We start from the raw sequence: 25,790 nt of genomic DNA, 5'->3' as shown, positions 1-25,790 counted from the left end.
CCCAGCCTGTCTGTGGCATCTCCTCCCCGGCTCCGGGCAGGGGGATGAAGGGTGTCGGGAAGGAGATCTCCTCATGCTGTCCATCTGCTGGGTTCGGGCGCAGGGTCCTGGGCCAGTCCCCAGATCCAGCCCAGCTGCCCAGGCTGCAGCATCCGCGCTCCCCTCAGAGCCTCTTGTCCTTGACAAGTCCATTCTTCAGGTGCATCCTGTGAGAGAGAGAGAGAGCGCAGCCGTGAGCACAGCGCCCACCCCGACTCCACAGACCCCTACTGAGAGGTCAGACCTGGCTCATGATCTGCCCCCTCAGCCCCCCTGCTCCATGGGGTCTGCATCTCCCCAGCCTCACACGCAGAGCCAGTGCTGTGCAGGGGAAGGGCTGGGGGGGGTGTTCCTGGGATGGGGAGGTGGGTGGACACACCATGGCAGGGGAACAGAGTCCTCCCCGATGCTCACAGCAGCGGTTTGTACTCCCCTCTTTTCCAGCCCAGCACTGAACCCTCTGCCAGGCTCCCTTCCCTTCACACCCCCACATCCTGCCCCCCTTACCCTTCTTTCAGAGCGCTGGGCAGCTGCAGTCCAGCCTCTTTCTTCTTGGCTGTGGGGGTTTTCCTGCTGTCCTCCACGTCGTACTCCCGCACGTCGTTCACCTCCTGCATCTGCCCCATCAGCACCTTGGCCACGAACATCACGATGTACTGGGGAGGGGGGCAGAGACGCTGTCAGCTGTGGTGCCCAGGGCCACTCCACCCCACCTCCTCGCTCCCCTTTGCTAAGCAGGACCTTCCTCAGCTGCCCCACACCCCAGGAAGGGCAGGGCAGCTCCCTTGGGGGTGGTCAGACCCCCGGATGGGGTCAGTGCTGGGTGGTGATGGGCAGCAGCACTTCAGCTACCACCCTCAACTGGTTCCCTCCCCACATGATAACAAGCTCAGGTGCTGCCCAGCTCTGTGCAGGGCTGAGCTTGCTGATAGGAGCCCTCCAAATCCACCCTTCCCCTCCCTCTCCAAAGCTTCTGAGGATGCTGGAGCATTTACCCCTACAGCTGGTCCCAGCCAGCCCATCCTGCTGCTATCGCTCCCCCAAATCCCCAAGGTGGGAGACATCTGAATTTGGGCACAGTGGAGCCCCTGGCACCACCCTGGGTTTCTCTCCTCCCCTCCAAGCCACCCCCAAGGTGCTCCCACCCCTGCATCCCCCCTCCCAGGCCAGGCAGAGGGGGAGAGGCTGCTGGGGGGTTGCTCACCAGAAACCAGTAGATATTCATCAGGGTGAGGACCAGGAGCAGGGCGTTGAAGAAGAAGTAGAAGGGGATGTCAGGGACCGACTGGAGGCTGGAGTAGCAAGTGGCATAGAGCACCTTGAGCGGGAACCAGTAGAGACGGAACCAGAACCTGCCGGGGCAGAGGGGCAGGGTGGGTGTGATGGCCCCAGGAGCTGAGACCCAGCTCTGCTTCCCCCATCGCCTCCTCCTCTGCCCTCACCAGCTCCCCTCCCAGTCCCTGATGGTGGCATCTGGCTTGGGTTTACCAGACAGGACCTCCCAGAGACCCATGAAGGGCAGGTACTGAAGGGGGGGAGGATTTCTGGGGGCAGAAGGGGCTTGGCACCAGCACAGGGTTTCTCAGGGTAGAGGGGCAGATCCACAGTGCTGGCTGTCCCAGCTGGATGGCAGGGGGGGGGCAGGAGGGGAACGCAGCTGGGAGGTCTCTGAGGTCTGCACATCCCCAGTTCAGCCCTAAAAACCCTTCACCCGTCTTGAAGAGGGAAGGAGGAGACCCAGGGACCAAGGGGTGACAACCTATCCCCCATCTCCATCCTCCATCTGCTGCTGCACCCCAAGAGGAGCTGCAAGGCTGGAATCTGGGACAAGCCCCAGGTCCCTTTTTCCTTCTCTCAGGAGCTCCTAACACCAAACCAGTGGGAAAATAGAAACGGCTCCTCCCTCCCTCCCTTCCCCCCCCCTCCCGGGTCATTTGTCATGCTGCAGGGAGATTTCACAGGCACTTCTGTGGTGACAGACGGCGAAGTGACTACAGAAGTGACTACAGAAGGATTCCAAGCCCAGCATGGGGTCAGGCTCTGCGGGAACCTCTTCCCAAAGGCTTCTGCAAGGCTGGTTCCCATGCACAACCCCTGGGGGGGGCAGCGGGGGGGGGGGGGGGGTAAGGGGATGAGGGGGGAGGGCAATAGCTGGCACGGGTGGGTGGAAGCTGGGCAGGCAGACTCACCAGCTGATGCTGAAGGTGAGGCAGCCGACGTTGGAGATGATGTCGTTGAGACGATGGTAGACACCCCCCCGGTGCTTGAAGTAGACGTTGAGCTTGGTGAACTCCAGCTGCACGTCATTGACGTCGTGCAGGAAGAGCACGAGGATGCCCACGTTGTGGTACCTGGGGGGGGAGAGGCATGAGGACAGGGTAGGGGTTGGTACCCAGGGTCCATCAGGCTGGGAGCAGACAGATCCCCCCCACCCCACAGTAATCCAGCCAGGCTCAGCCCAGCACTGCCCGATGGCTCGTGGGCGCTGGGATGGCTGCAGTAGCACGGAGATGGGGACCAGCTACACACCCATGGGCATGGAGAGGCTGCAGCTTTGGCTGTGTAAGTGCCCAAGGCCAGCCTGGGGCTGAGGGACAGTGTGACAGCCAGGGAGCTCACCTGAAAGCGTAGGAGAAGGCGATGAGGGTCAGCGTGACCACGTGGTGCAGAAGCATCACGACCGAGTCCTTGCGCCACGTGTCCATGTAGGCTGTGGCGTAGATGGAGTGGCCGTAGAAGCTGCACTGCAGCAGGTAGGCGATGGCGATGTCCGTGGGCACCTCCATCCCCTTCTTCCAGTCTGGGGTGGGACAAAAGGCACCCAGGTGAAGCCACAGCCACGAGCCTCTGCCCCAGAGACAGCAGCGGGACCAGCGAGGAGCGAGCAGCAGCCCGAGCTGCCCCAAGCAGCTCTCGCCCTTCACCGTGCTGGGACACTCCTGCTGAAAACCCCTCAGGTGCTGGAAGAGGTTTCTTGGCTCCCAAACCCTGCCTCTGGCACCAGACACACTCCCTCCCCAGATCTAAGGCAGGAGCCTTGCTGAACTCCTCTCCCATCCCATCCTACTCCCCTCTGTGTGGACCCAGCCCTGCCGATCCAGTAGCCAGGAGGTGACTCTAATGACATGAGGGGGGACAGCCTGGCCTGTGCCCACAGCTTCACCCAGAAGGAATGTGGGGGCTCAGCCTTCTCCCTCATTCACCCCAACACCCATCACCTTGTTCAACCCATCCATCCCCTGGACCCGGGCATCCCAACCCATTCCCACTTCTCCCTGGCCCTCACTGTACCGTAAAACACAGAGGGGGGGTCATGGAAGAAGGGGTACTCGGTGAAGAAGAGCAGGTAGATGCCGTACGACCAGGACAACGTGTAGAAAAGCAGCTTCCAGGCACTCTCAGGCATCTTGGCAGCATCTTTGGGCTGCAGGTTGCACCACTCCCCAAAGGGCTGCAAGGAGAAGGGGGGAAGAAACGTCACACAGGGCAAAGAGACAGGATGGGGGAGCCCAGGGCAGGGCCCAGCAAAGCTCCAGGAGCCTCGAGCACCACATGCTGCTGTGTGTGCTACCAGACAGGGCCATAAACCCCATGTTTCTGCCCTTCTTTACAGCAGGAGAGCCTGACATGGGGAAAAACTCAAGGCTGGAGATCCCTCTGCTCAGCTCACAGAGGGAGCAGGAGCCTACGGCACGCATCCCAGGCGCTGGGCACCGCTCCATCACCCAGGGCTGCCCACAGCCAGCTCTCACAGAGCAGACTCAACAACAGATAAATAACAACAGCCCTGGGGCCCTGTCGGCACCAGAGGAAGCTGAGCAGCACTTGGACCATGCGGCACCCGGAAAAGAGCCTCTCAACTGAGGAAGCCACAGCCTCACGGTGCCCTGAACACGCAGCAGATGTGCTTTTGGGGCTCAACCTGACCAGCATGACCCAACACCCCCCCGCCCCCCCCCCCCCTCACGTGTGCATCCAGAGCTGGGGGGCGCAGGTTTGCAGGCAACACGCCAGCAAAGGCTGAGGCACTGGATCCTCTTGCTCTCTCACGCCCCCTCCCCGTGCTCCCCCACTTTCCCAGCAGCTTTTTTAGCTGACCAGTGCTGAAACGCTGCTGGTTCCTCCACACACACACACACACCCCGCCGCGGTTTGCAGCCCCCCCCCATCAGTCAGGGCGAAGCAGCAGGAGGCAAAGCCTCCCCAAATATGGCCAAGGCGAGGGAAGGGGGAACAGGCCGTCCCATCTGTGTGCACTAATCAGAACGAAACCTTCTCACCCCGGGATGACGTGTACCAAGCACCCTGCTCACCCCACACGTGTGGGGCAGCGAGCGAGCCGAGTCACTGGGGACAACCTGGAGATGATGGTCAAGCAAAGCCCCAGCGAGGAGCAGCCTCAGCTCCCCAGGAATGCAACAGGGCAGGTGATGGCACCCTGCATCCCAGACTGCATGCCAGGGAGCAGGCGGTGCTGGGCATGCCCTCAGCTCAGCCAGGCTCTGGGCAGGGATGTTCCCTGGATGTTTTCTCTCCGTGGCAGCTGAGCTACACCAGGCACCACTCCTGCTTCTCATCACAGAGCCGCATCAGCTCAGGGAAGCGCCGCAGCTCGCAGCAGCGGGGGAGCAGCCAGCACAGGGGAGTGTTGCTCAAGGTCCAGAGGGAACCAGCGCTGCACAAAACACAGATAACACCCCCCCAGGCTCCCGGCTGAGAGCTCCCCAGGGAGACAGCAGATAAGCTGGGGATGAAAACAAAATGCCTGCAGAGTAACCGTACCCTGCCCCAGGTCAGCACTCTGTGCAGCTGCCGCGGCCCCCCGAGCTCGGGGCTATATTAAGGCCCCAGCTGTCCCCCCGGCAGCGGCTGCGCTGGCTTGGGCCCCTCTCCATGGCGCTTGCGAAGGAGCCCGCTGCTCCCAGCACTGTCCCCCAGCCTTAGAGAGCTCTGTGCTGAGCTCTGAGTTTCCCAGGGCTGGTGGGACCTGGAAGAAAGGAGCAGCCCCACCAAAGCTCTGCCAAGTTGTCTGTGTCATCCCCCCCCTCACCATCCCCATCCCCACCCTGGCCCCAGCCACCCCCACACATCTCGCACGCAGAGCGTGGCCGCCCTCGCCCGGCGCGGGAGCGCGGCTGCCAGGGCTCCTTCCAGAGGGAGGGAAGAGAGGAGGAAGCTCGAAGGGTGAATAAATAATGCAGAGACAGCAAGTCCTGAGCCCAGAAAGCATCAATTATTTGTGTCTCCATCCAGGGCAGCGCAGGCACGGGGCAGGGAGCTCAGCACCCTGCTGGCTTTAGGGTGCTTGAGCTCAGCCTCAAATCCCCATCACTTCCCCACGCCTCTGCTCCCCACGTGCGAAGGATGAAGGTTGTTTCCCTCCCTGGGTAGGAGGCCAGGATGATGACAAGGACCTGTCAAGGGCAGACACCCACTACAGAGACCCGCAGCTCTGAGGCTGGAGCAAAAGCCAAGCCCAGGGCTGGGTTCCCTGCTCTGGCTTAATGCTGGGTGAGGTTTCAGCCCTCGCTGATACACGGCTTGGGACGAGCTCAGGAGAGAGCCCTCCTCCTCCCTTGAGCAGCCACGGGGCACCTCCAGCTGTGCCCTGCCCAGTCTGGGATGGGAGCTGGTCCTGGAGCATCCCAGCATCTCCCAGAGCCCCGACGCACACAGGGAAACAGGAGACAACTGAACATCCCCAGAAAGGTCCCACCAAAGCCTGAGCCACTGACTGGGAAGCGCAGAGCAGCCCACGGGTCACATCTGCCCTCCCCCCGGGGTGGGGGATGCGCAAGGTGGGGGCTGTCCTCCCATTACCCTGCTGCCGTTCCCATGGCAACAGTGCAGAGATGCCTGTTGCTAAGGGTGACGGGTGCTGCGTGAGAACAGCGGATCTGGCTGGGGCTGAAAGAGCCCAAGGCTCCTGGCAAGTGATGTAACGGGCTCTGCTTAAAGGGCGAGCGGCTCTTCCTCCCTCCTCCTCCTCCTCACCCCCACGCAGACCCTCACAGGCACTTTCTGATTCACGGGTAGCGCTGAGCAGGGTGAGGGACGTGACTGATCCCCCGCAGCACCCGGGGCAGGGGGAGGGAAGGAGGGAGGCAGTGGGTGAGAGAGAGCACCCAGCAAGGGTGGTTTGGGGCTGGAAGAGAAACTGAATGGGAACTGCTGCTGCCCACAGCTCTGCTGAGGTATCAGAAACTGCCCATGGCAGAAAGCTCTCTGCCTTCCAACAGCCTCCTGAGCACAGCAGCCGGTCCCCCTAAACCTGCAGCCACAGGACACGGGTCCTCCCAGCACCTTGGCAGTGGTGGGTGGTGAATTGGGGTTTGTTAGGGAGGAACTGTATCCCCCAGACCCCCCTTCCCCATCACCTCCCCAGCCTGGAGACAGGGGTCTGGCCGAATCCCAACTGTGCCTGTCTGGCTCCTGAGCACAGCCAGTTCCCCAGAGGAACACAAAGGGACAAATCACCCTCAGCCCAGGGAACTGGCAGCTTCACATCGCTTTGACTCGGTGTGGGTGAGGATGAGGATGATGATGAGCAAGCAGAGCTCCAATTCAAAACCTAGCCACAACCAGCAGCCACTGTCCCTTCCCCACAGCCCAGCACACTGCATCGCAGAGCTATGATGCCCTTCCCACCCTGAGGGACAACATCCCCTCTGTGCCCAGCCTGGGCGATGCCCCCAGACCAGCTGCCACCCTGCCAGGGCAGGGAGCTGCAGAGGGGGAGGCCCAGGAAAACGTCACTGTTCTCTAAACCCAAAGGAACGAGCATCCCATAGCCTGGGGACCCAAAGGCACCAGCCTTTGGGAAAGGGGAATGAAGTGAGCGCAGCACGAATTGCTCCAGCTCTCACTGCTCCATCCCTACACCCCACAGCTGCTCTGTGCCTCAGTTTCCCTGCCCACACAGCAGCAGAGACACCGTGAAGCTGCGTGAGGCTCTGGGCAGCACTTTCCACATAAACACACAGAAAAACGACCCCGTAACCACAGCAACAACCCCACAGACGTTATTTCTTCCCTCCACAAGCAGCAAAACTTGCCCCAAAGAGAGAGAAGCAAGAGAAGAGGCTCTTTGGAGACAGGACACCGCTGCCCAGGGGTGCTGGGCCTGAATAACCTCATCCTGCCCGGCCGCTGACGCAGCAGCACAGGGGGAGCAGCCCCCGCTCTGGGATGTGGCTGTGCAGCTTCAGCCCAGGGGTGAAGAAAAGCCCCATTGTTGTGGGTTCCCCCACTCCAGCGCTGGGAGCAGCAGGCAGAGCACAGGGGGATGAGATGGGGCCATGGCAAAGCCTTCCCACACCCCGGGCTCGGTCACCATCCTCTGCTCTCAGCAAGAATCACAGTGGGTTTTGGGGATGGGGGTCATTTCCCACACACAGACCCTCCTCAAGTCACACACCCAGCCAAGGGCTCAGGGGAACCAGCCTTGGTGATGATTCTTGGAGAGAAGTTTCATGTATCACCCAGTGGGATGACGAGAGCCTTTGCTCTGCAGCTCCCACATCCTCCCATGGCTCTGCCATATCGCTCTCCCAGCAGCCCCACTCTCCAGGGCACGTGTCCCAGTGCACACACCACTCCCCATGGGGGATGCTCTAACACCTCTCAGATTTTGCTGCCACTAACCCAGCGAGCCAACTGGGACAGTAAAGCCATTACCCACTGCAGCAGCCATGGCAGCTGGAGGTGATGCCCAGCCAACATCACCAGTTCAGGGGCAGCTTTTACACTCTTGTGCTTGTTTATGGACTCAACAGGTGACTTTGGGGCCTGGAGTCCCAGCAGTGCCAGCGGCTCAGGGTACCTCAGGGCTGTTCTGCATCACCTTCCACGTGAATCCAGTTAGTTTGATCTATCCAAATCCCCTGCACCAAGCCCTGCCTGGGAAAGGAGGCCACTGGCACGGGCTCTCTGAGCTCTGGCTCTTCCTTCAGCAGGCCATTCCCAGGCAGAGCTGGTCTGGTTCCATGGCTCTCAGCCTCGGCACCGCCGGGCTCAGCCGCTCTCCAGGACGTTTCGCTAACACGGAGCTGCTGCTTTTTAATCAGCTGCAGCCGCTTCCCACGCAGGGGACGCCCCAAGGACGGTGGCTTCCAGACACCAGTGGGGACCCAAACCAAGGGGGCTTCTAGGGATGGGGACCCTGGGCTAGAACCGGCCCAGTCTTCATTTCTGAAGGGGGTCTGTGGGTCCAGCGAGCACATACAGACCCTCCCTGGGGAGCATTCAAATCTGAGCACTCAGAAACGAGCAGGACAAGGAGCAGAGACCCCGGAGAGGAAGGAGAGGTCCCTCAGGGCTTTCCAGGGATGCTCGTGCTCCCAGGATATTTGACTTTGGGGATCCTTCCCTACTTAGCAGTCCCCATCCACTCAGCTAACTGGGACCTTTCCCTTGCCAGAATGACTCCTCTCTGCATTGGCACCAAGAGGGGATGCTGTGAAGAACAGGCAAAGGGCCAAAAATCATCCCTGGTCTGAGGATGATGGGAAAACTGGGTCTAGTGCGCTGGCACCTGTAACAGGTGGGAGTCTGGGCTCTCAAACCCCAGCCAAACCCCCTCTCATCACACGCCCTACCACTTCCCTGGCCCAACCGACACCTCTGGTGGCAAAGATGTTGCTGTGGTTCTAGAAGAGAACAAAGCTGCTTCCTCCATTCTTTCTATCCCACTGATAAACCCCACAGAACCATCACAGACCCCAGCCCGGTGTGGGTGGGCAGCACCCTCAGACCCCCAGTGTCCCCCTTCCCCTCTCCATCCCCCTCCTGCAGCTGAAGGTCGTTCCCCTGGGTCTGGCCCTACCTGCCCTGGGCACCAGCCCCTCTCCAGCTCTCCTGGAACCCCTCAAGGGATAGGAAGGGGCTTGGAGCTCTCCCCAGAAGCAGCCTTCTTCTCTCTGGGCAGAACCAGCCCAGCTCCAGAGCAGAGGGGCTCCTGCCCTCACAGCATCAAACCAGGGCCAGGCAGCCAGCACAGGAAGATGTTTTAGGGCTTCTCACACGCTCCTTTCTCAGAGGAGGTCATGGCCAGAGCTGTAAGGTGCACTCCCTGCTGCAAGCATCACGGTTTTGTGGTGAGAGTCACTTCCTCCTCAGATGCAGAGAATCACAACCCAAGCAGCAAGATCTATTATTTATAAATAGCTCCAGGAAGGCAGCATCCCCGGACAGCCAGAGGAGTTGGTTTTATAACCAGCAACGTTTCGGTTCTCACAGGGAGCACAGGCTCAGAATGAGGACGGGTGCTCTTGGTGTCTGCTGGGGAAGCAGAGTTTCCTCCCAGGGTTAAACAGGGCCCCGCAATACAAACTGAGTTCTTATACACTGCCAGAGGTTTCAGAAGGAAGCCACAACCTTCAGCTTTCCTAACAGCAAGTTGAGCAGAATAAAGAAAGAAAAGCCTCAGAGCCTTTAGAAATACACACACAGGGAGAGCTGCCCCCCCCCCCCCACTGCCCCTCACTGCCTCTCTGCTGGAAGAAAACTGATGCTATCACAATTTCCCTCAGCATCTCATCACCAGAACACATGCAGATGCAGCCACACGAACTGGCTCTGATCAACACCCCCCCCTTCTGCAGTTACAAGTGTGACCCATTTCTCCAGGGGAATGGCACCTCTGCACTCGTAGCAGCTGCTGAGCATCCTCTGCGGGCACCGAGCCCACCCCACAGCACCAGGAGCTTCTTCTCCACTCTCTGATCACCACTCACTCTGTCACAGCGGCCTCATGCACGGGGGAACCAGAGCACAAAGGGAACGAGCCCCAGTTCGTTAGGACAGACCTCCAGCCTCCTTCAACCCAGTCCCACTGGTCCCAGGAGCCCTGTGCTGCCCAGCAGTAGCCACAGGCAGACGAGGGTACAGGTAACAAGGAGAATCCAGCCCTGCATAAGGAGCCAGCACGTTGTCTCATCTCCGTGCCACTTTAGCAGCTTCAAACAAGTCCAGAGGACTCGGACTGGAACCTTGCACAAGGTCAAGATGCACCTCACGTTACCAGAGAAGCAAAGGCAGGCTGGGCAGTGGATGGGGCAGAGGGGACAGCAGTGGCTCCTGACAGCCTGATTGACTGATTTCGGGACGCAAGGGAGCTGCTTTCAGCCTCTGAAGGAAGCCAGGCCTGTCCCACGGGGCCGCAGAGACCCACGTGCAGCTACACGGGCCTTGTGCCGCCGTACTGGTGGGGAGGGGGGAGAAGGGTCGCCCTGGGAGAGCTGAGGCCTGAGCCCGAGCCAAACCACTGCACCTGCCCGGCTGCTGCCTCTGGAGGCCGGGTAACTGCCGAGCAGAGCATCTCTCCAGGAAAGCAGCTTCAGCTGGGACCAGGGGAAGGGAAGGGGAAGGGAAGGGAGATCTGTCCTTACACAGGCTTTTCACAGCGAGGAATTAAACAGAGCCCATCTTCCCTCCAAGGGATGAACTGCTCATCCTGCCCCTCGCAGGGTACTGCATGGGAGGGGGGGACACAAGGACCAGCAAACGCGTTGGGGGCCGCGAGGGTGGGCTGCCCGCACCGCTGCATCCCCCGCACGGGAGAAGGTCAGCGCGGCACCGCAGTACGGCAGCAGCAAAGGCAGAAAGGCATTTTCCACGCACACGGCAGATGACGCGCGGAAATGCGGGTCCTGTCCTCCCCCCGCGCAAGAAATACCCCCCCCCCCCGGGGCTCCGGGGATGCGGCTGAGCGGATACCGGAGGGGGGGGGTGGAAGGGCGGGATGGGGGCAGCGCTCTCCCGCGCTGCAGGATGCTCGGTCCCCCGGGATGAAGGATGGGGACCTCTCGCCCCCCTCCTCCCCCGGAGAAGGCGCCTTCCCGCACACACCGCGCTACGCGGGACGCGGCGCCCGGATGGAGCCGGACGACCCCCCCATCCCCCCCACCCGCTTCCCCACGCAACGGGCACCCCCATCCCGCACCCCACTCCCCCCCCCGCATCCCAAGGGACTGACCCGAAAGAGGCGGCGGGCGGCGGCGCGGCGCAGCGCGGTCCACGCCAGGGCGCAGAGCCCGCAGAGCAGCACCTCTCCCCAGCCCAGGAACGCGTTCTCGGCCCAGGTCCGCCACGCCAGCTCCCAGCCGCAGTCCCCGCAGCCCCGCACGGCCCCGGCAAAGCTGCCGTAGCCGCGGCGCAGCAGCTGCCCGTAGCCGGGCATGGGCTCGGGAGCCGGCATGGCGCTCCCGCCCGGCGCTCACCGCTGCCCGCCCATGGCCCGGCGCTGCCCGCCGGCTCCGCGCAGGCTCCGGGCGGGGCGGGACTGGAGGGGGGGGGGCTGGTGTCTCGTCTCCCCTCCCCGCCGTTACCGGGCGCTAAGAGCCGCCCCCACCGTCCGTACGGGCCGGCCCCTTCGCTGCGGCTGGAAGAGGCTGCGGACCCCGCCGGGACCGGGGCGGCGCGCCCGGGGAGGAGTGGGGGTGGTGGTGGTTGGGGGGGTTCGTTGGGGGTCCCGTTAATCGGCCCCCGGAGCCGCCGTGTTAAGTTGCGGTGGAGTTTCTTAGGCAGAACCGCCCGGTAACGCGGCGGCCGCCTCGAACCGTGGGGAGAACCGGAGACAAACGCCAACGTCTCGGTGGGAGAGCGCGGGGGCCGCCCGGTGCGCCCCCGGGGGCTGGATGGGACCCACGGCGACCCGGGCCCCTTGTCCCACCGCACAGACCCCTCACCTCTCCCCCCCCCGTTCAAAACTCACCCCTGGGGCTTTTCCTTCCCCTTTGAGAACCGTTTCCCCGGCCTCTCAACACCTCCAAGGAGCAGAGGATCCTCCCTCCCTCTTCCTCACGGAGCATTTCAGCACAGCCAGGTGCTTCCACCCCACCACCGACACCCAAACCCCCTCACCTGGTGCTGTTAAGGCAACTCTGGAATCCCAGGATCACCTGTCCTCTGCTGACCCACATCCCTGAGCACCCCATGTGCCCATCTCCTAAACACACCCTGCATGGGTGACTCTGCCCCCACCCTGGGCAGCCTGTTCCAGCACCTGACGACCCTTTTGGGAAAGAACTTGCTCCCAATGTGGGGTCTGACCCTGCCCTGGCACAGCTGGAGCCCATTCCCCTCATCCCATCACCTGCTGATCGGGCGAAGGGACCAACCCCCCACCTCCCCACCCCCTCCCATCAGGTGTAGGCAATGATAAGGTCTCCCCTCAGCCTCCTCTTCTCCATGTAATAACAGGATGCACCTGAAAAATGCAACCACACACTCCCAAAGGTCACCCCTGACGGATTCCTCCCCCAGAAGGCTGCTGGGTCAGGGAGATCTCATGATGTACCCACTTAAAATTCACTCCCATACACCCAGAGTCACACACAGACCATCATCAGGCATTTGGCTTGTGAGGAGCAGCAGCAGTTTAAGGTGAAAAGTCTCGTAGATTGTCTCAGGGCAAAGCATGGGGAGCCTCAGGCCAGAGGCGCTGGGGCAGCACAGGGGGGTTTGGGGTTGGCCATGGAGTATAAACTGAGTTCAGCTGCATCCTGATGCACCAGAACTACTGGGTACATGGCAGCTGTGGGCTCCTTGCTGCTCCAGAGAGAGAGAACAATCCTCATCACAGGCACTGGGACTCCAACCACTTTGCCCAGGGAAGAAAAAGCCAAAACATAAACGAGTTTTATGTCATTTCGAGTCGTTCCTCTGCCTGTTCTGCCTTTGAGTTCTGGGGGAACCTCTACTAATTGGTCTGGGGCAGCGGTGGGAAAACACAAGCTCCTTCCCCTCAGCAGCCCGAACAACATGTTCCCCTGTTCTGGCGCTGACAGCCCTGGCTCCCACTATGCCACTTGCTCTTATTGTTTACGTTTTTAAGTCAATTTATCATGGCCCATCAAGTGGGGAATGGCTGCCCCAAGCACACAAGCCCCTTTCACATCTCCCTCAGACAGCTCCACAAAGGAAACATTCATCCCAGGGCCGGGCAATGAATAGCCCCTCACTGCAACTAGCCGGGTGCTAAACAAGCCAAGGGGAGAGACAATGAGGCCTTTGAGAGCACCCAGGGCCAGGGGGGCACAAAGGAAGCGCCCCTGGACACATTTACAGTGCAGCACAAACCCTCTCTGCCTCCCCTCCCCAAACACAACCCCGAAAACATAATTCGAAAGATAATTTGAAAGATAATTGGAATATTGGAGGGCAGGAGGCCGGGGCTGGGGGGCATCTGCTCTTTGTGGCTCTGGTTGAACACCCTGACTCGATGTGTACTCTGTGTGAGGCTACAGAATGTCACTGTGTGGTGCCAGGCTGGGCCCTGTCCCACCACAGCCCTGGGCACCGGGCGCTCCCACGCTCCTGCAGCGTGTCACCCTCAGCAGAGGCCTCAGGCTCCAGCCCTTCACCAACTGAAGATTAATCCTGAGCCTATTACCCTGGGATTAGTGTTATTCTGGGGACGCTCCCTCTCCCCAGCAGTAACCCCTGTGCTGCTCCCACAGAGGGTAAGGGAGGAGCCATCAGCCAGCCTGAGGAAGGTCCATAACTCAGGCTTCATCCAGGCACCTGAAGGCAGGTGTGTGACATGAACCTTCCTTCGTGTCACAGCTCAGTCCTGGAGCAGAATTACCCCAGTTCCAGGCACCAAGGAGCACACAGGTCCAAGAACAGCTTTTATTAGGAATGTTTAAAGGTACAGGGTTGCAAACTCCTGCTTTTCACTGCATTCTGAACAGAGTCCAGGACCCAGAGAAGCCGGGACAGGGGCTCCTCAGCTACCCAACTCCAGCAGCCACACGCTGTGCACAGGTTCAGCGCTGGGTCCCAAGGCCCTGCCACAGGGAGTTGAGCCTGGGTGACTCGCAGAGGGCATGTCCAGGTTGCCAGAGAGGTTCTGGGCATCAGCCCCAGCTCCCCAGGTACCACAGAGCGGGCCCACGGCTCCCTCTCCCCGCCCCCCTCAGGCGCTGGGGGCATACTGCATGGCCAGCCGGTCAAAGTCATTCTCCTGCAAGTGAAACGAAAAGCAAAGGGAACAAACCTTGAATTTCGGTGAAAATCTCACAAAACCCACGTTGGCTGAGGAGAACAGCCCTGCCCCAGCTCAGGAAGGCAGGAGGAACTCCAAGGTGTGAGATCACCCACATCAGATCTCATGGGGTTTCTGATCTATCCCATCCTCCCTCCCTTATCCACCTTTCCCCTCCCCAGACTCTCTCCTCCAGAAGGACCTTCAGGCAGTGGCTGATGAGGAGCTGCTGGCTCGGATTCAGGACCTCACAAGGTTCAGGCACTTCACTCCTTTAACCCCTGGTCTGTTGTCTCCCAGCAGCTCCCACAAGGGCTCAAAAATTTGCTGGTGAGTGATGTGACAGGGAAAGAACACAGACCTGGGCTCCCAGAACCAAAACCACAGCTCCTGGTACAGGATCCACTCACCCCATCAGTCTGAGTCCCAGTAAGACCCATGTAAGGTCAGAGAATCACCCTACCTTGGCCTGATACTCCTTTATGAAGGGATGGTTTCTATGGGCGTCTTTCAGCTGTGACAAATAGCGATTGGTAACCTGAGGGGATGAGAGAAACACATTCAAAACCTGAGGCAACAGGAGGAGCAGCCAAGAGTTTCACACATCAGCCTTTGGGGTGTTTGTTTGCTGAGTAAAGACCCGATTTCCCCAGTGTCCTGAGCATTAGCAGCCCCAGTTAAAACCAGTAAGACCTCCACGCTTAAAAATTAAGACCTTAAATATTGGGGTCCAGAAAACAATTGGTGAGGGATGAACTCAGAACTCAAGAGATTTCTCTCTCTGGCCAGGCCTTTCTCTCAGTCTCTACCCCTGTCCCCAGCACCTGCCCTCCCCCAGCTGCTTCACTGAGTATCACAGCCGCGAGCGCCCTGCACCCCAGAACTCTTCTGTTTCATATCCCCCCCCCCAAAACTCACCTCAGGTGCTTTGCCCAGGTGCTGTGACAGGACCACGAAGTTGATCAGGGTCTCAGGGTGGCCACTGTCCTGAAAAACAGAGACAATCCCCTGCTCTGGCTGATTCACCCCCCTGCGACCCGGTGTAACCACCGTGCAGGAACAGGCTGTGCCAACCCCACAGCTCCCTGTGTTGGAAGAGGCAAAGCAGAACAGGGAGCGACCACCCTTAGGGATAGATCTCAATCCATCAGTCTTTTCCCCATGTTCACCCCCAAAAGCCCTCACTGTTTCACCCTGTAACCCCCAAGAGCAATGCTGCCTGCCCAAACCAGCAGGTACCTTGTCCAGCGCCTCCTGAAGCACTCCCTCAGCATCATCCCACTTGCCCTGAGCCATGTAGCAGGCTGCCTGGCCGTTGAGCAGCAGGAGGGTGGAGGAGCACTTGTCTGCCATCTCTTGGAAGATGTAATAGGCATCCTGTAGCTTCTCACCCCCCTGCAAAGGGAGGAGACAAACACCCACAGTTCACTACACCCAGCACGAAGCTCCTTCCCAGGGTTATAACCACAGGTGTGAGTAAGAACCTCACACCATCTCCTGCTCCACAACAGGTTGTGTCACACCAGAGATGAAGGAAACACAAAGAGGCTGCACATTAAAAGTCACTCCAATGACCCAAAGAGCCAGGTTCCCATTCAAAGATAAAACCCCAACTCCTCAAGGGGAGCAGAGCAGATGTTCCACACGGTGAGGGGTTGAGCAAGGAGACTCTTGTAATGAAGAGCTGGGATGGAAACCCAGCTCATCAGAGAGTTCCAGCTCCAGAGAGGTTCCACACGCAGCCACCTGCACAGAGCAGAGCAGGGATCCCTTGTGGAACTGCCCCAGGAACCCAGGCACTCCCTGTGAGGGGAGGGCTACGCAGCAGCTTTCACCCCAAGCCAAGTGAATGCTGCAGGAGGAACATCTCTGAGCCTGTTCCTCAGGTGCCACAGGCCACAGATCCCCAGCCCAGCACTCACCACAGCCAGGTTCACCCAGGCAGTTGCCAGCTGGGTGAGAGTCGCATCCTCATCTTGCTCCTGCATCTTCTTCAGTTCCTTCCTGGAGGGGCAAGAGCAGGAGTCAAGAGCTGGGAACGTGGCCCAAGCACCTCCTCAAGATTTACTGGAGCAACACATGTTATTTCCCCTGGGAAATCAGAAATCTGGGACTAGGGAGTCCAACCACCTTGGGCCAAAGGTGAGATTAAACCTGGAGGTGCCTCTCCCCTGTGAGCTGCATCCAGCTCATCTCCACAGCTTCTCCAGCTGGAAGAATAAAGTCTTTCTGCAGCCAAACCTACACACAAGTTGCTCTGTGCTAAAATGCTGCATCCTCACCTTGGGAGGGGCTGGGTGATGGAAATCCCCTCAAAGTCCCCCCCACAAAAGCACCACTGGGCAGCAAGGGAGGTCACTCACCGAGCCAGATCGAGCCTGTCCAGCTTCAGCAGGATCTGTATCATCATGGCCATGCTGCAAGGAACAGAACCGGGGGGGGGGTTTCACAGGTGTTAGGGTGCCTCTGCTGCCTGTGCCCGGGGAGCCAGCAGAGCAGGCAGCTCTGAGCTGGAGGGGGAGCACTGCGCTGCCCCCAGCGACTCCCAACAGCCCCAGCAGTGAAACGCGCCCTGAACCGCCACAAGGGAGCGACAGACCCGGTGCTGCAGGACGAGCACCAACCCCCCCCCACCTTCCCAGGGCTCCCACCTACCACTCCAGGCTCTCCCCTTGGTGCAGGGCACGCAGGGCTGCGTCGGGGTTCTGCTCGTGGCAGTAGATGGAAGCTGCCATCAGCAGCAGAGTGGTGTTGGCCACATCAACACTCTTTGCCATCTTCTTGTCCAAGTCAGCGATGATCTGGTCCCTGGGAAGAGCAGGGGGAGGACAGGGGAGTGGCTGTGGCTGAGGCAGACAAAAAAAGACCCTGTTCCCACCCAAACCTCACTGCAAAATCACAGCAGAGAGCAGAGTGCTGCAGAACCCTCCCCAGGGGGAGACACGCTCCCTGCCCAGCCAGGGCTTGAGTTCCAACCCCTTCCCAGACCCCTTCCCAGACTCACCTCTGGCTCTCACTGGAGAGATACTCTGCAAACATCCTGACTGCCTGGAGCTCAGGGCAGGCACTGGCTTTGATCTCATCCAGCACCACCCCGTATTTTCTCTGTGGGAGGCAATGAAGGGAGAACCCCTGTGACCTCCTTGTTCCACCACAATGACCACCCACCTCCCCAAACCCCAGTGAGAACAACAAAGAAAGAGGGATGGCAAATCTCTGCTGTATGTCACACTCCACAGACATGTCTCATGTCCCCAAAAAGGAGTCTCCAGAGGAGGCTGTGGTGATGAAGGGCTTGGAGCATCCCCCCTACAAGCAAAGGCTGAGTGAGCTGGGGCTGTTCAGCCTGGAGAGAAGAAGCCTGAGAGGGGATCTAATCAGTGTTTATCAATAGCTGAAGGGTGGGACACAGGGGGACATGGGCAGCCTCTTCTCAGTCTGTGGGGACAGGACAAGGGGCGATGGGCTCAAGTTGGAGCACAGGGAGTTCCACACCAATCTGGGGAAGCACTTCTTCCCAGTGAGGAAGCCCTGGGACAGGCTGCCCAGGGGGTGTGGAGTCTCCTTTTCTGGAGTGATTACAGCCCCATCTGGACACCAACCTGTGTGCCCTGTCCTAGGGACCCTGCTTTGGCAGGGGGTGGACCCCATGGGCTCTGGGGGTCCCTTCCAACCCCTTCAGCTCAGGGGCTGAATGTCAGGATGGCCCAATGACACCTCTTCAAGAGGGGCCTCTGCCACTCTAACAATAATACGACACCTCTTGAAGAGGTGTCACTGGGCCATCCTGACCCCACACCATCACAGAGCGCTGCTGCCAGGGCACACGTCACATTCCAGGGCTGAAGAAGGAACCCTCACCAAAGCCTCACCAAAGCCTCACCAAAGCCTCACCAAACCCTGCCAGGTGTGGCACTGCCAGGACTCTCCACCTCCTCCCCCCAGCCCTGCAGCCAGCCCGGGCTGCAGCAGCCTCACCTGGGCGATGTAGGCTCGGAATAGGAACACGTCCCGCTCCACCTCCTTCTCCGGGCTGGACGGCTGGAGAGACACAGGGAACAGGAGCCTCTCAGGGACCCGCACGGCCAGAACCCGACCCCCAACACCCCGCGGTGCCCACGGGAGAGCCCCTCCATCCCCGGGGCAGGCGGGGAGTACCGGGAATGGCCCGGGAGGAGGCGGGCGGAGATGAGGGACCGAGGCGGCCCCTGGTCCTGGGGCGGGGGGAAGAAGCGGGCCCTGGGCGGGGGGGGTAGGACGGGGAAGAGGCGGCCCCGGTGGGGGGGGGGGACGAGGAAGAGGCGGCCCCGGGGGTGGGGGGACGGGGAAGGGGCGGCCCCGGGGGTGGGGGGACGGGGAAGGGGCGGCCCCGGGGGTGGGGGGACGGGGAAGGGGCGGCCCCGGGGCCGGTGAGGAAAGAGGCGGCCCCGGGTGGGGGCAGAGGTACGTCCCGGCCCCAGGGTGGGTGGGGAAGAGGCGGCCCCCGGCCCCGGCGGGCAGGAACAGGCCCAGGCCGCGGGGGGCGAAGGTTCATCCCGGCCCCGGCCCCGGGGGACGCGTCCGCCCGCAGCCCCGGGGCCGCCCCCGTCACCGACCTTAACCCGCTGCGCCTCGTTGATGGCGGCCTGGTAGGCGCCGATGTAGAAGCTGTTCTTGACATCGAAGAGCTCGTCCGCCTCCCCGCCGGGGCCCGCGGCCGCCGCCGCCATCGCCGCCGCCACGTCACCGGACGCAGCTGGGCCGCGGCGCCCGCCGGGAGCCGCCCCGCGCCGGCCAACGGCCGCGCCGAAGGGGCGGGAGCGTCACGGCAGCGCCGGAAGCCGCCGCTGGGGGCGGGGCCCGCGGGAGGCGGCCGGGGAGGGCGGGGGCGGGGGCGCGCGTGCCGGGGCCATGGCGGCGTTCGGCGCGCTGGGGCTGGCGCCGTGGCTGGCGGAGCAGGCGCGGCAGGTGGGGCTGAGCCGGCCCACGCCCGTGCAGGCCGCATGCATCCCGCCCGTGCTGCAGGGTGAGTGACCCGGTATCCCCCCGCTCCCCGGTCCTCCCGATCCCCATACCCGGTCCCTGTCCCGGTCCCCCCTGTCCCCCGATTCCCCTCGGCCCCCCCCCTCCCGGTCCCTTCGATCCCCTGTCCCAGTCCCTGTCCCGGTCTCCCGTTCCCCATCCCCGGTTCCTGTCCTGGTCCCCTCCGGTCCCCCAGTTCCGGTCCCCTCAATCCCCAGTTCCTGTCCCGGTCCCCCCCGACTCCCCCCGGTCCCTGTCCCGGTCCCCTTGATCCCCAGTCCCTGTCCCAGTCCCCCTGTCCCGGTTCCCCATCCCTGGTCCCTGTCCCGGTCTCTGTCCTGGTACCCTCCTCCCCGGTCCCCCCGATCTCCATCCCCAGTCCCTGTCCCGGTCCCCCCCGATTCCCCCTGGTCCCCCCATCCCGGTCCCCTTGATCCCCGGTCCCTGTCCCAATCCCCCGTTCCCCATCCCCAGTCCCTGTCCCCGCCTTGGTCCCTGGTTCCCCTTCCCCGTGCCCCCGGTCCCCCTGTATTCCGGTCCCCCCAGTCCCCCATCCCTAGTCCCCCCCGTCCCTCTGGTTCCCCTGTGTCCCAGTTCCCCCGGTTCCCCCAGTTCCCCGTCCTGGTCCTCGGTTCCCCCGGTCCCCAGATCTCGCAGCCCCCGGTCCCGCCGCGCTGTTAACAGCCTCTCCCGGCCCTTCCGCCGCCCTCGCAGGCCGCGACTGCCTGGCCTGCGCCAAGACGGGCAGCGGGAAGACAGCGGCCTTCGTGCTGCCGGTGCTGCAGGTGCTCTCCGAGGATCCCTACGGCATCTTCTGCCTGGTGCTGACACCCACCAGGTACGGGGCGGCCCCGGGAGGGAGGGAGGGAGGGCAGCTCGGGGAAGGCCCTACCATGGCGGCCAGGCCCACATCAGCGCTGTCTCCCCGGCAGGGAGCTGGCCTACCAGATCGCAGAGCAGTTCCGCGTCCTGGGGAAGCCCCTCAACCTGAAGGACTGCGTGGTGGTGGGCGGCCTGGGTGAGTGCTGTGGCATGGGAAGCCCCTCTTGTCTCTCTCTTTACGTGCTCAGGCAGTGGTGAGGGCGGGTGGGAGTGAGGAGAGGGGGTCGTTCAGGGGTGCCGTGGCTCAGCTCTGCGGGTCTGGCTGCAGACATGGTGGCGCAGGCCCTGGAGCTGTCCCGTAAGCCCCACGTCGTCATCGCCACGCCCGGCCGGCTGGCAGATCACCTCCGCAGCTCCAACACTGTCAGCCTGAAAAAGCTGAGGTTCCTGGTAAGACACTTCCCCAGGCTGCTCCTTGCTTTTGCTGGCTTTAAGATCCTCTGCAGCCACCCGTCTGCTGACCCTGCCTGTTCCTGGCCGTGCCCAGGTGCTGGATGAGGCAGACCGGCTGCTGGAGCAGGGCAGTGCTGACTTCACTGCAGACCTGGAGGTGATTCTGGAGGCTGTCCCAGCTCGCAGACAGACGCTGCTGTTCAGCGCCACGCTCACCGATACCCTGAACGAGCTGAAGAGCCTGGCTGCAAACAGACCCTTCTGCTGGGAGGCTGTGTCTGAGTAAGCCTCCATCCACTCTGCCTGGCATCCCTTTCCTCTCCTTTACCTCTGATTACCTCTCTCACCTCCCCTGTTCCATCCTCACGTGCCAAACTGACCCTTCCCATCCTTCCCCTCCCCACAGGGTGCGGACGGTGGATGAGCTGGACCAGCGCTACCTGCTTGTGCCCGAGGCCATCAAGGATGCCTACCTGGTGCACCTGATCCAGACCTTCCAGGACGAGCACGAGGACTGGTCCATCATTATCTTCACTAAAACCTGCAAGTGAGTGGTGCTGTCCCTTCAGGTTTCAAGTTCCCAGTCCGAACTGGTGCTGTACTGGGCGTCGGGCTGGGATGACGTTTGCTGTGAGCGTCGGTGGAGAAACACCTTCCCCTGGAGCGACCCTGTGGGTGTGGGGTGGGCAGTCTGCTCCATGCCCTGGTGCAAGGGCTTCTCCAGGAGCCCCAGCTGAGCCATCAGTGTCACATTTCCCTGTTCCCTCCTGGTTTGGGTCTTTAAAAACACCTTTTTCCCCCCTTCAAGGGACTGCCAGGTGTTGAACATGATGCTTCGGAAATACAAGTTCCCCTCAGTAGCTCTGCATTCCATGATGAAGCAGGTGAGTGAGGGGAGAGCTCTGGGACACAGGAGCTTCCTGCTGCATCCCTGAGCCAGACGTGCCTCTGGGTCCCTCTGCTCCTGGGGTCACAGTCTCCCTCAAACAGACTTTCCTCTCCCCAGCGGCAGCGATTCGCGGCTTTGGCGAAGTTCAAGTCCAGCATCTTTAAGATCCTTATTGCCACTGATGTTGCTGCCAGGTAAGGGGAATAATGCTGCTTCCAGGGGCTTGCACCCGCTTCTGAAGCACCAGCACCCCTGTGGAGATCCAGCTGGGGTTCACAGGAGGGGGGCTTTGGTTCCCCCCTGTTTGGGACAGGCGGGGTTGTTCCCTTCTGTGGTAGAACATCACTGAGCTGTGGAACCCGCTGATGTGGGGTGTAGCTCTGGTTCTGGTTCCTTTCCTGGAGTGGGGCTGGGTGTGTTCTGGCAGGAGAGGGATTTCTGGGGGGCTTTGTGTGCTCCCCATGTCAGAGAGGAGCCAGAGGCTGCAGGGCAGCATTGTGCTTCACGCTGTTGGAGCTGCGCAAGGGGAGGGTCCCCGAATCAACCCACCCAGTGCAGTGAGAGCTCAGGGCTGCTGGCAGAGCAGAGAGGAGCTCACAGCACGCACCTTACAAGAGTGTTTCTGCCTTTCCCCCTCCCTGCATCCCAGAGGCCTGGACATCCCCACAGTGCAGGTTGTCATCAATCACAACACTCCCGGCCTGCCCAAGATCTACATCCACCGCGTTGGCCGGACGGCCCGTGCGGGTGAGTGGGGGAAACTGGAGCTGCTGGGGGCTGGAGGGGTGTGAGGGACCTTTGCCAGATCCTCTGCAGCCAGAGGGCTGGTGCAGCATCCTGCCCTCAGCCTGACTCCTGGCTGGTCTGCACCAGCAGTTAGGTGAGTTCTCAGAGCAAGTAGAGACCCCCCGAGCACCCCGTCACTGTGCTGAGCTGGCTCAGGGGTGGGTGGGCTTTGGCAAGGGTGAGGCTTCCTCCCCCTCTGCTTCTCCAGATCCCTGCACCACCTGTTCCTCACGCAGGCCGGAAGGGACTCGCCCTCACGCTGGTGACGCAGTACGACATCCACCTCGTACACGCCATCGAGGAGGAGATCAGTAAGTGGGACACGCTGCTGGGTGCTGCTTCCTCCTAGAGGCACCCACAGCCCAGATTTCAGCAGGGTGGGGGACCTGTGGTGCTCAGCACAGGGTGGTTTCTCTGCCCTGGGTGGGAACACTCTCATCTCCATCGGCCGGGCACGTGTCCCTGTTCCTGCTCTTTCCACTGGCAGAGAAACACCCTATTGGGCTTTACAACCTTTTACTCAAGGCAGCCAGCTTCTTCCTCACTTCTTTCCTCCTTGCATGTGCTGATGTGGACAGAAACAGCATAGGTTCAGGGCTGCCTCTTAATGTATTTTCACCTACTCAACGTGACGTCCCGTGCCAAGGGGAGCTGTGGGCAGAGGGGGGGTTAATCCTGTGTCCTGTCACCAACCTCTCTGCAACCCTCTCGCCCTGACCCAGAGCTGCAGCTGCAGGAGTTCTCTGTGGAGGAGCAGCTCGTGCTGGGCATCGTCACCCAAGTGAACGTCACCAGGAGGGAGTGTGAGATCGTGAGTGTGCAGCATGTGAACTTGGGGCTTTTTTCTCTCTCCCTGGGGGAACCACTGGGCTGTGGGTGTGTGTGAGGGTTGTTTCCATGACCCTCCTCAGGTTCATTCTGCTGCTGCAGTGTTTTTATGCTGCTGAGAGGCTGGTGCTGGGGTTGGGGGTGTGTCTGCAGGCTGCCAGACCTGTGTGTGGGGTGGTTCTGCCGTGCTGCTTCCCTCCAGGTCAGGCTCTGGCTGGGCTTTTGCTTTGGCAGGAACTGGAGGGGATGGATTTCGATGAGAAGAAAGAAATAAACAAGCGGAAACAGTTGATCCTGGAGGGGAAGGTGAGAGTTGCTGATGTGTCACCTGCACTTTGGGCTGTAGCTGGTGTAACACCACCAGGGTGGAAAAGGAACAACAGCTCCTCCCTCACGTCTGTCTCATCCCCCTTTTTGGTGGGGGGGAAGGTTTGTCTGGCAGGGTGTCTGGGTGCTAAACCAGGGTGCTGTGGGGGGTGTCTGACTTCAGTGTGGGTGCCTGGGGAAGGCGCAGGGGTGGCCCCGTCCTTGGGGGTGTCACTGGTGTCCCGGTGTCTCCACGGCAGGACCCGGATCTGGAGGCGAAGCGGAAGGCAGAGCTGGCCAAGATCAGGAAGAAGAACAAGCGGTGCCGGGAGAAGCTCCAGCAGACGCTGCAGAGCAGGAAACAGCTGCAGCTCCAGAGGAAACTGCACAAGAAGATGGAGCGGCGGAACAGAGCGCGTGGGGAGGAGGAGCAGTGACACCCTTCAGCCTCGCTCAGCTTGAGCTGCCCTGCTGCTGCTGCTGCTGCTTTGGGAACACTGGGGTCTAAAGGCTTTTGATCTGGACGCTGCTGAGCTCTCTGGGTGTTGGGGGTGTGTGGGGAAGGGGGTGACAGGGGACACTGCTGAACTGTCCCTGTTCCTGTTCCCTCCCGCCCGGCGCTGCTGGGGCTGTTCCTGGCAGGCTGGGATGACTCTCCTGGAAGACTGATTGTCTTTCAAGAGCGAGTTTCTTCCCCCAGCAGAGGAGAGGCCAGGCCTGAATTTGTGGTGATGTGGAGAGAAATAAAAGATTCTCTCTCTCTTCCCCTTCATTCAGTCGTTCCCTTTCAAGGGCTGGCACTTGCCCCGCACTCCTGTTTGTATCAACAGACTCTCCCCTGAGCCAGAATCTAAAGATACTGTCATGAAACGAGCTCAGCCCTTATCTGTGCCACAGCCCACAGTTTTCCAAGAGGAAAAAGTCCTGGAACAAGTGGGGAGTTTGTATTGTGTGGCTGGTCCTGGGCTCATCTCAGGGTGATCCTGCTGTGTGTGTTGAAGCGATGGCCTTGCCTGCGCTGCTCGGCCGCGGCAGCTCTTTGCTTCAGCCTGGTGGGGGGTTCGCTGTTCGTCTCCCTCCACGTGTGACACGTGGGTTTGATCAAGGCTCTTGTCATGAGGCTTTATCTAAAATGCCTTTTGATGCAGCCGCTGTCGTGAGCGGCGCTCTCTGCGCGGGCAGGACACGTGCTGGAAGTGGGAGGCTCTCTGTAAGGCTGGCGAGACGCTCGTGCTTCACATCATCAGTTCTGGGAGTGGCTGGGCAAGAAAAGAGGCTGCTGTGCTGGCTGGGCTGGGCTGTGCTGTGCTGGCTGGGAGGTAGAGAGGTGCCCTCAGTTCCCAGATGAGGAATTCACATCGTGCCCGGGGCTGGAGCACAGTGGGTGCTGTTCCTGTACGTGCTGTCAGTGGGATATTCCATCCCAGCCTTTCTGAGCGTTGCCTTAAGCCTCTGGGGTCCCCAGGGAATGTAAAGCCTCCTTCTGTCACAGCCCAGATGGTGCTGGGCTGTAACCCCTCCCCTCCCTGTGCTGCTGGACCCCACGCAGCCGCTCACACCCCTCCCAGCGCTGCGCAAGAGCTGACGGCGCCGTGGCCGCCCCATAACGCCCATCGCCTCCCCTGCTCTGCTCTGCCTGCTCCCCTCTGCTCTCCAGCTCAAGGAGGGGGGGGGGATGGAGGGTGGTCCCTGCCTGGGTTGCCATGGAAACACATCTCAGTTCAGCATCTCTGGCTGCTGCCTCCTCTCAACTGCAGAACGTGGAGCCAGCGCGATGGGGCACGTCCCTCCTCATCCTCCTGTCTCCTCTGGCTGTGAGACCCTCACCCGGCCCTGCTGGGGCTCAGCTGGCCCCCAAGGAAATCCCCTCTGGGCTGTGGGCACTGGCTGAGTCCAGCTGCTCTGTGTGTGTGTCACAGGTGATGCTGTGGGGACAGAGGGGACACCAGCCTCCTGCCCCTTTCCTCTGGCATCCCAGGGGATGGGGTTTGGTACCTTGGGCTCAGCAGCACCCGGGAGCTGTCGGGATGCGAAGGGCGTCGCGAGGAGCTGGAGCACACGGTGATTCTGTGGCTCCTTGGGGTGACCTGTTGCCAGAGCTGCACCCAGGGTGTTCCTGGCTCATGCCACAAGCTCTCAGTCCCAGCATCACTCCAGAGGCTTCATCCTCAGCAGGGTGGAGGGAAGCTGAGGGAAGGTGGGAAACTTGTGCAGGGATGATCGGTGCTGGCGCTCACGTTCTTTCCCTCGCAGCAGAACCTCCCCTTGCACACCACAGGCTAATAGCAATGAGCATTATAATGACTCTGGGGAAGGGGGCTGGGAGCCTCTCCAGGGTTTGGGGGATTCTTTAGGGGTGTTTTCCAAACCGTGGTGTTGGGTCCCTCCCCTGGTGCGCAGGGAAATTGTCTTTCAGCATGTGGGGGGGGTTGTTACGCTGGGCGGGCGCCTGCCTGTGCCCTCAAGTGTAAACAGAGCATTTCTGACCTAAAAATAACCCATCCTCTGCGCAAGGAGCAGCTGATCCCAGTGGCCCAGATGCTCCCCAGGGTCAGGTCACCCATTTCTCATCAGCGCTGCCATTTGACGACAGATTTCCCCCAGTTTGACCCTTTGGGTTTAAAGTGACACCCCCAGCTGCTCTCCCCCCCCATCCAGGAACTTGCTTCACTGTGACAA

At 61.1% G+C, this 25,790-nt stretch overlaps 3 protein-coding genes across 3 annotated transcripts; 1 reads left to right on the top strand and 2 right to left on the bottom strand.

Annotated features, from left to right (window-relative positions):
• Positions 1-163: 163 nt before the first annotated feature.
• On the bottom strand, positions 164-11,236 carry CERS1 (ceramide synthase 1; the record flags this gene model as incomplete). The annotated part of the gene is made up of 7 exons (XM_084276418.1): positions 164-206; positions 547-695; positions 1,244-1,391; positions 2,229-2,390; positions 2,659-2,839; positions 3,331-3,490; positions 11,015-11,236. 7 exons carry the CDS (start codon positions 11,234-11,236, stop codon positions 164-166), a joined length of 1,065 nt encoding a protein of 354 aa, XP_084132544.1.
• A 2,421-nt stretch (positions 11,237-13,657) lies between these two features.
• COPE (COPI coat complex subunit epsilon) lies at positions 13,658-18,803 on the bottom strand. The gene is made up of 10 exons (XM_084276466.1): positions 18,622-18,803; positions 18,005-18,067; positions 17,031-17,131; positions 16,682-16,834; positions 16,390-16,443; positions 15,949-16,030; positions 15,266-15,421; positions 14,945-15,013; positions 14,490-14,564; positions 13,658-14,005 (listed from the first exon to the last, which is right to left on the bottom strand). The coding sequence occupies exons 1-10, from the start codon at positions 18,733-18,735 to the stop codon at positions 13,958-13,960; spliced, it is 915 nt and encodes a 304-aa protein (XP_084132592.1). The 5' UTR covers positions 18,736-18,803; the 3' UTR covers positions 13,658-13,957.
• Positions 18,804-18,906: 103 nt separating this feature from the next.
• DDX49 (DEAD-box helicase 49) lies at positions 18,907-23,883 on the top strand. The gene is made up of 13 exons (XM_084276391.1): positions 18,907-19,031; positions 19,742-19,865; positions 19,960-20,045; positions 20,178-20,299; positions 20,397-20,584; positions 20,709-20,849; positions 21,111-21,186; positions 21,309-21,385; positions 21,841-21,938; positions 22,214-22,288; positions 22,700-22,788; positions 23,040-23,111; positions 23,372-23,883. Exons 1-13 carry the CDS (start codon positions 18,917-18,919, stop codon positions 23,546-23,548), a joined length of 1,440 nt encoding a protein of 479 aa, XP_084132517.1. The 5' UTR covers positions 18,907-18,916; the 3' UTR covers positions 23,549-23,883.
• The last annotated feature ends 1,907 nt before the right edge of the window (positions 23,884-25,790 follow it).

This window comes from Gallinula chloropus (assembly GCF_964237585.1).
Source record: "Gallinula chloropus genome assembly, chromosome: 28".
Taxonomy (NCBI): Eukaryota; Metazoa; Chordata; class Aves; order Gruiformes; family Rallidae; genus Gallinula; species Gallinula chloropus.
Note: the sequence above shows the minus strand (reverse complement) of the source record. Positions and strands in the feature narration are given on the sequence as shown.

Bases quoted from the DNA above. Each gene is read 5' to 3' on its own strand.
- COPE (XM_084276466.1), bottom strand. From the start codon at position 18,735: ATGGCGGCGGCGGCCGCGGGCCCCGGCGGGGAGGCGGACGAGCTCTTC. The intron at 16,031-16,389 runs GTGAGTGACCTC...TTGCCCCTCCAG, and splicing joins GACAGGCTCGATCTGGCTCG to GAAGGAACTGAAGAAGATGC. The intron at 15,014-15,265 runs GTACCTGCTGGT...TCTGTTTTTCAG, and splicing joins TTCAGGAGGCGCTGGACAAG to GACAGTGGCCACCCTGAGAC.
- DDX49 (XM_084276391.1), top strand. From the start codon at position 18,917: ATGGCGGCGTTCGGCGCGCTGGGGCTGGCGCCGTGGCTGGCGGAGCAG. The intron at 19,866-19,959 runs GTACGGGGCGGC...TCTCCCCGGCAG, and splicing joins CTGGTGCTGACACCCACCAG to GGAGCTGGCCTACCAGATCG. The intron at 20,850-21,110 runs GTGAGTGGTGCT...CCCCCCTTCAAG, and splicing joins ATCTTCACTAAAACCTGCAA to GGACTGCCAGGTGTTGAACA.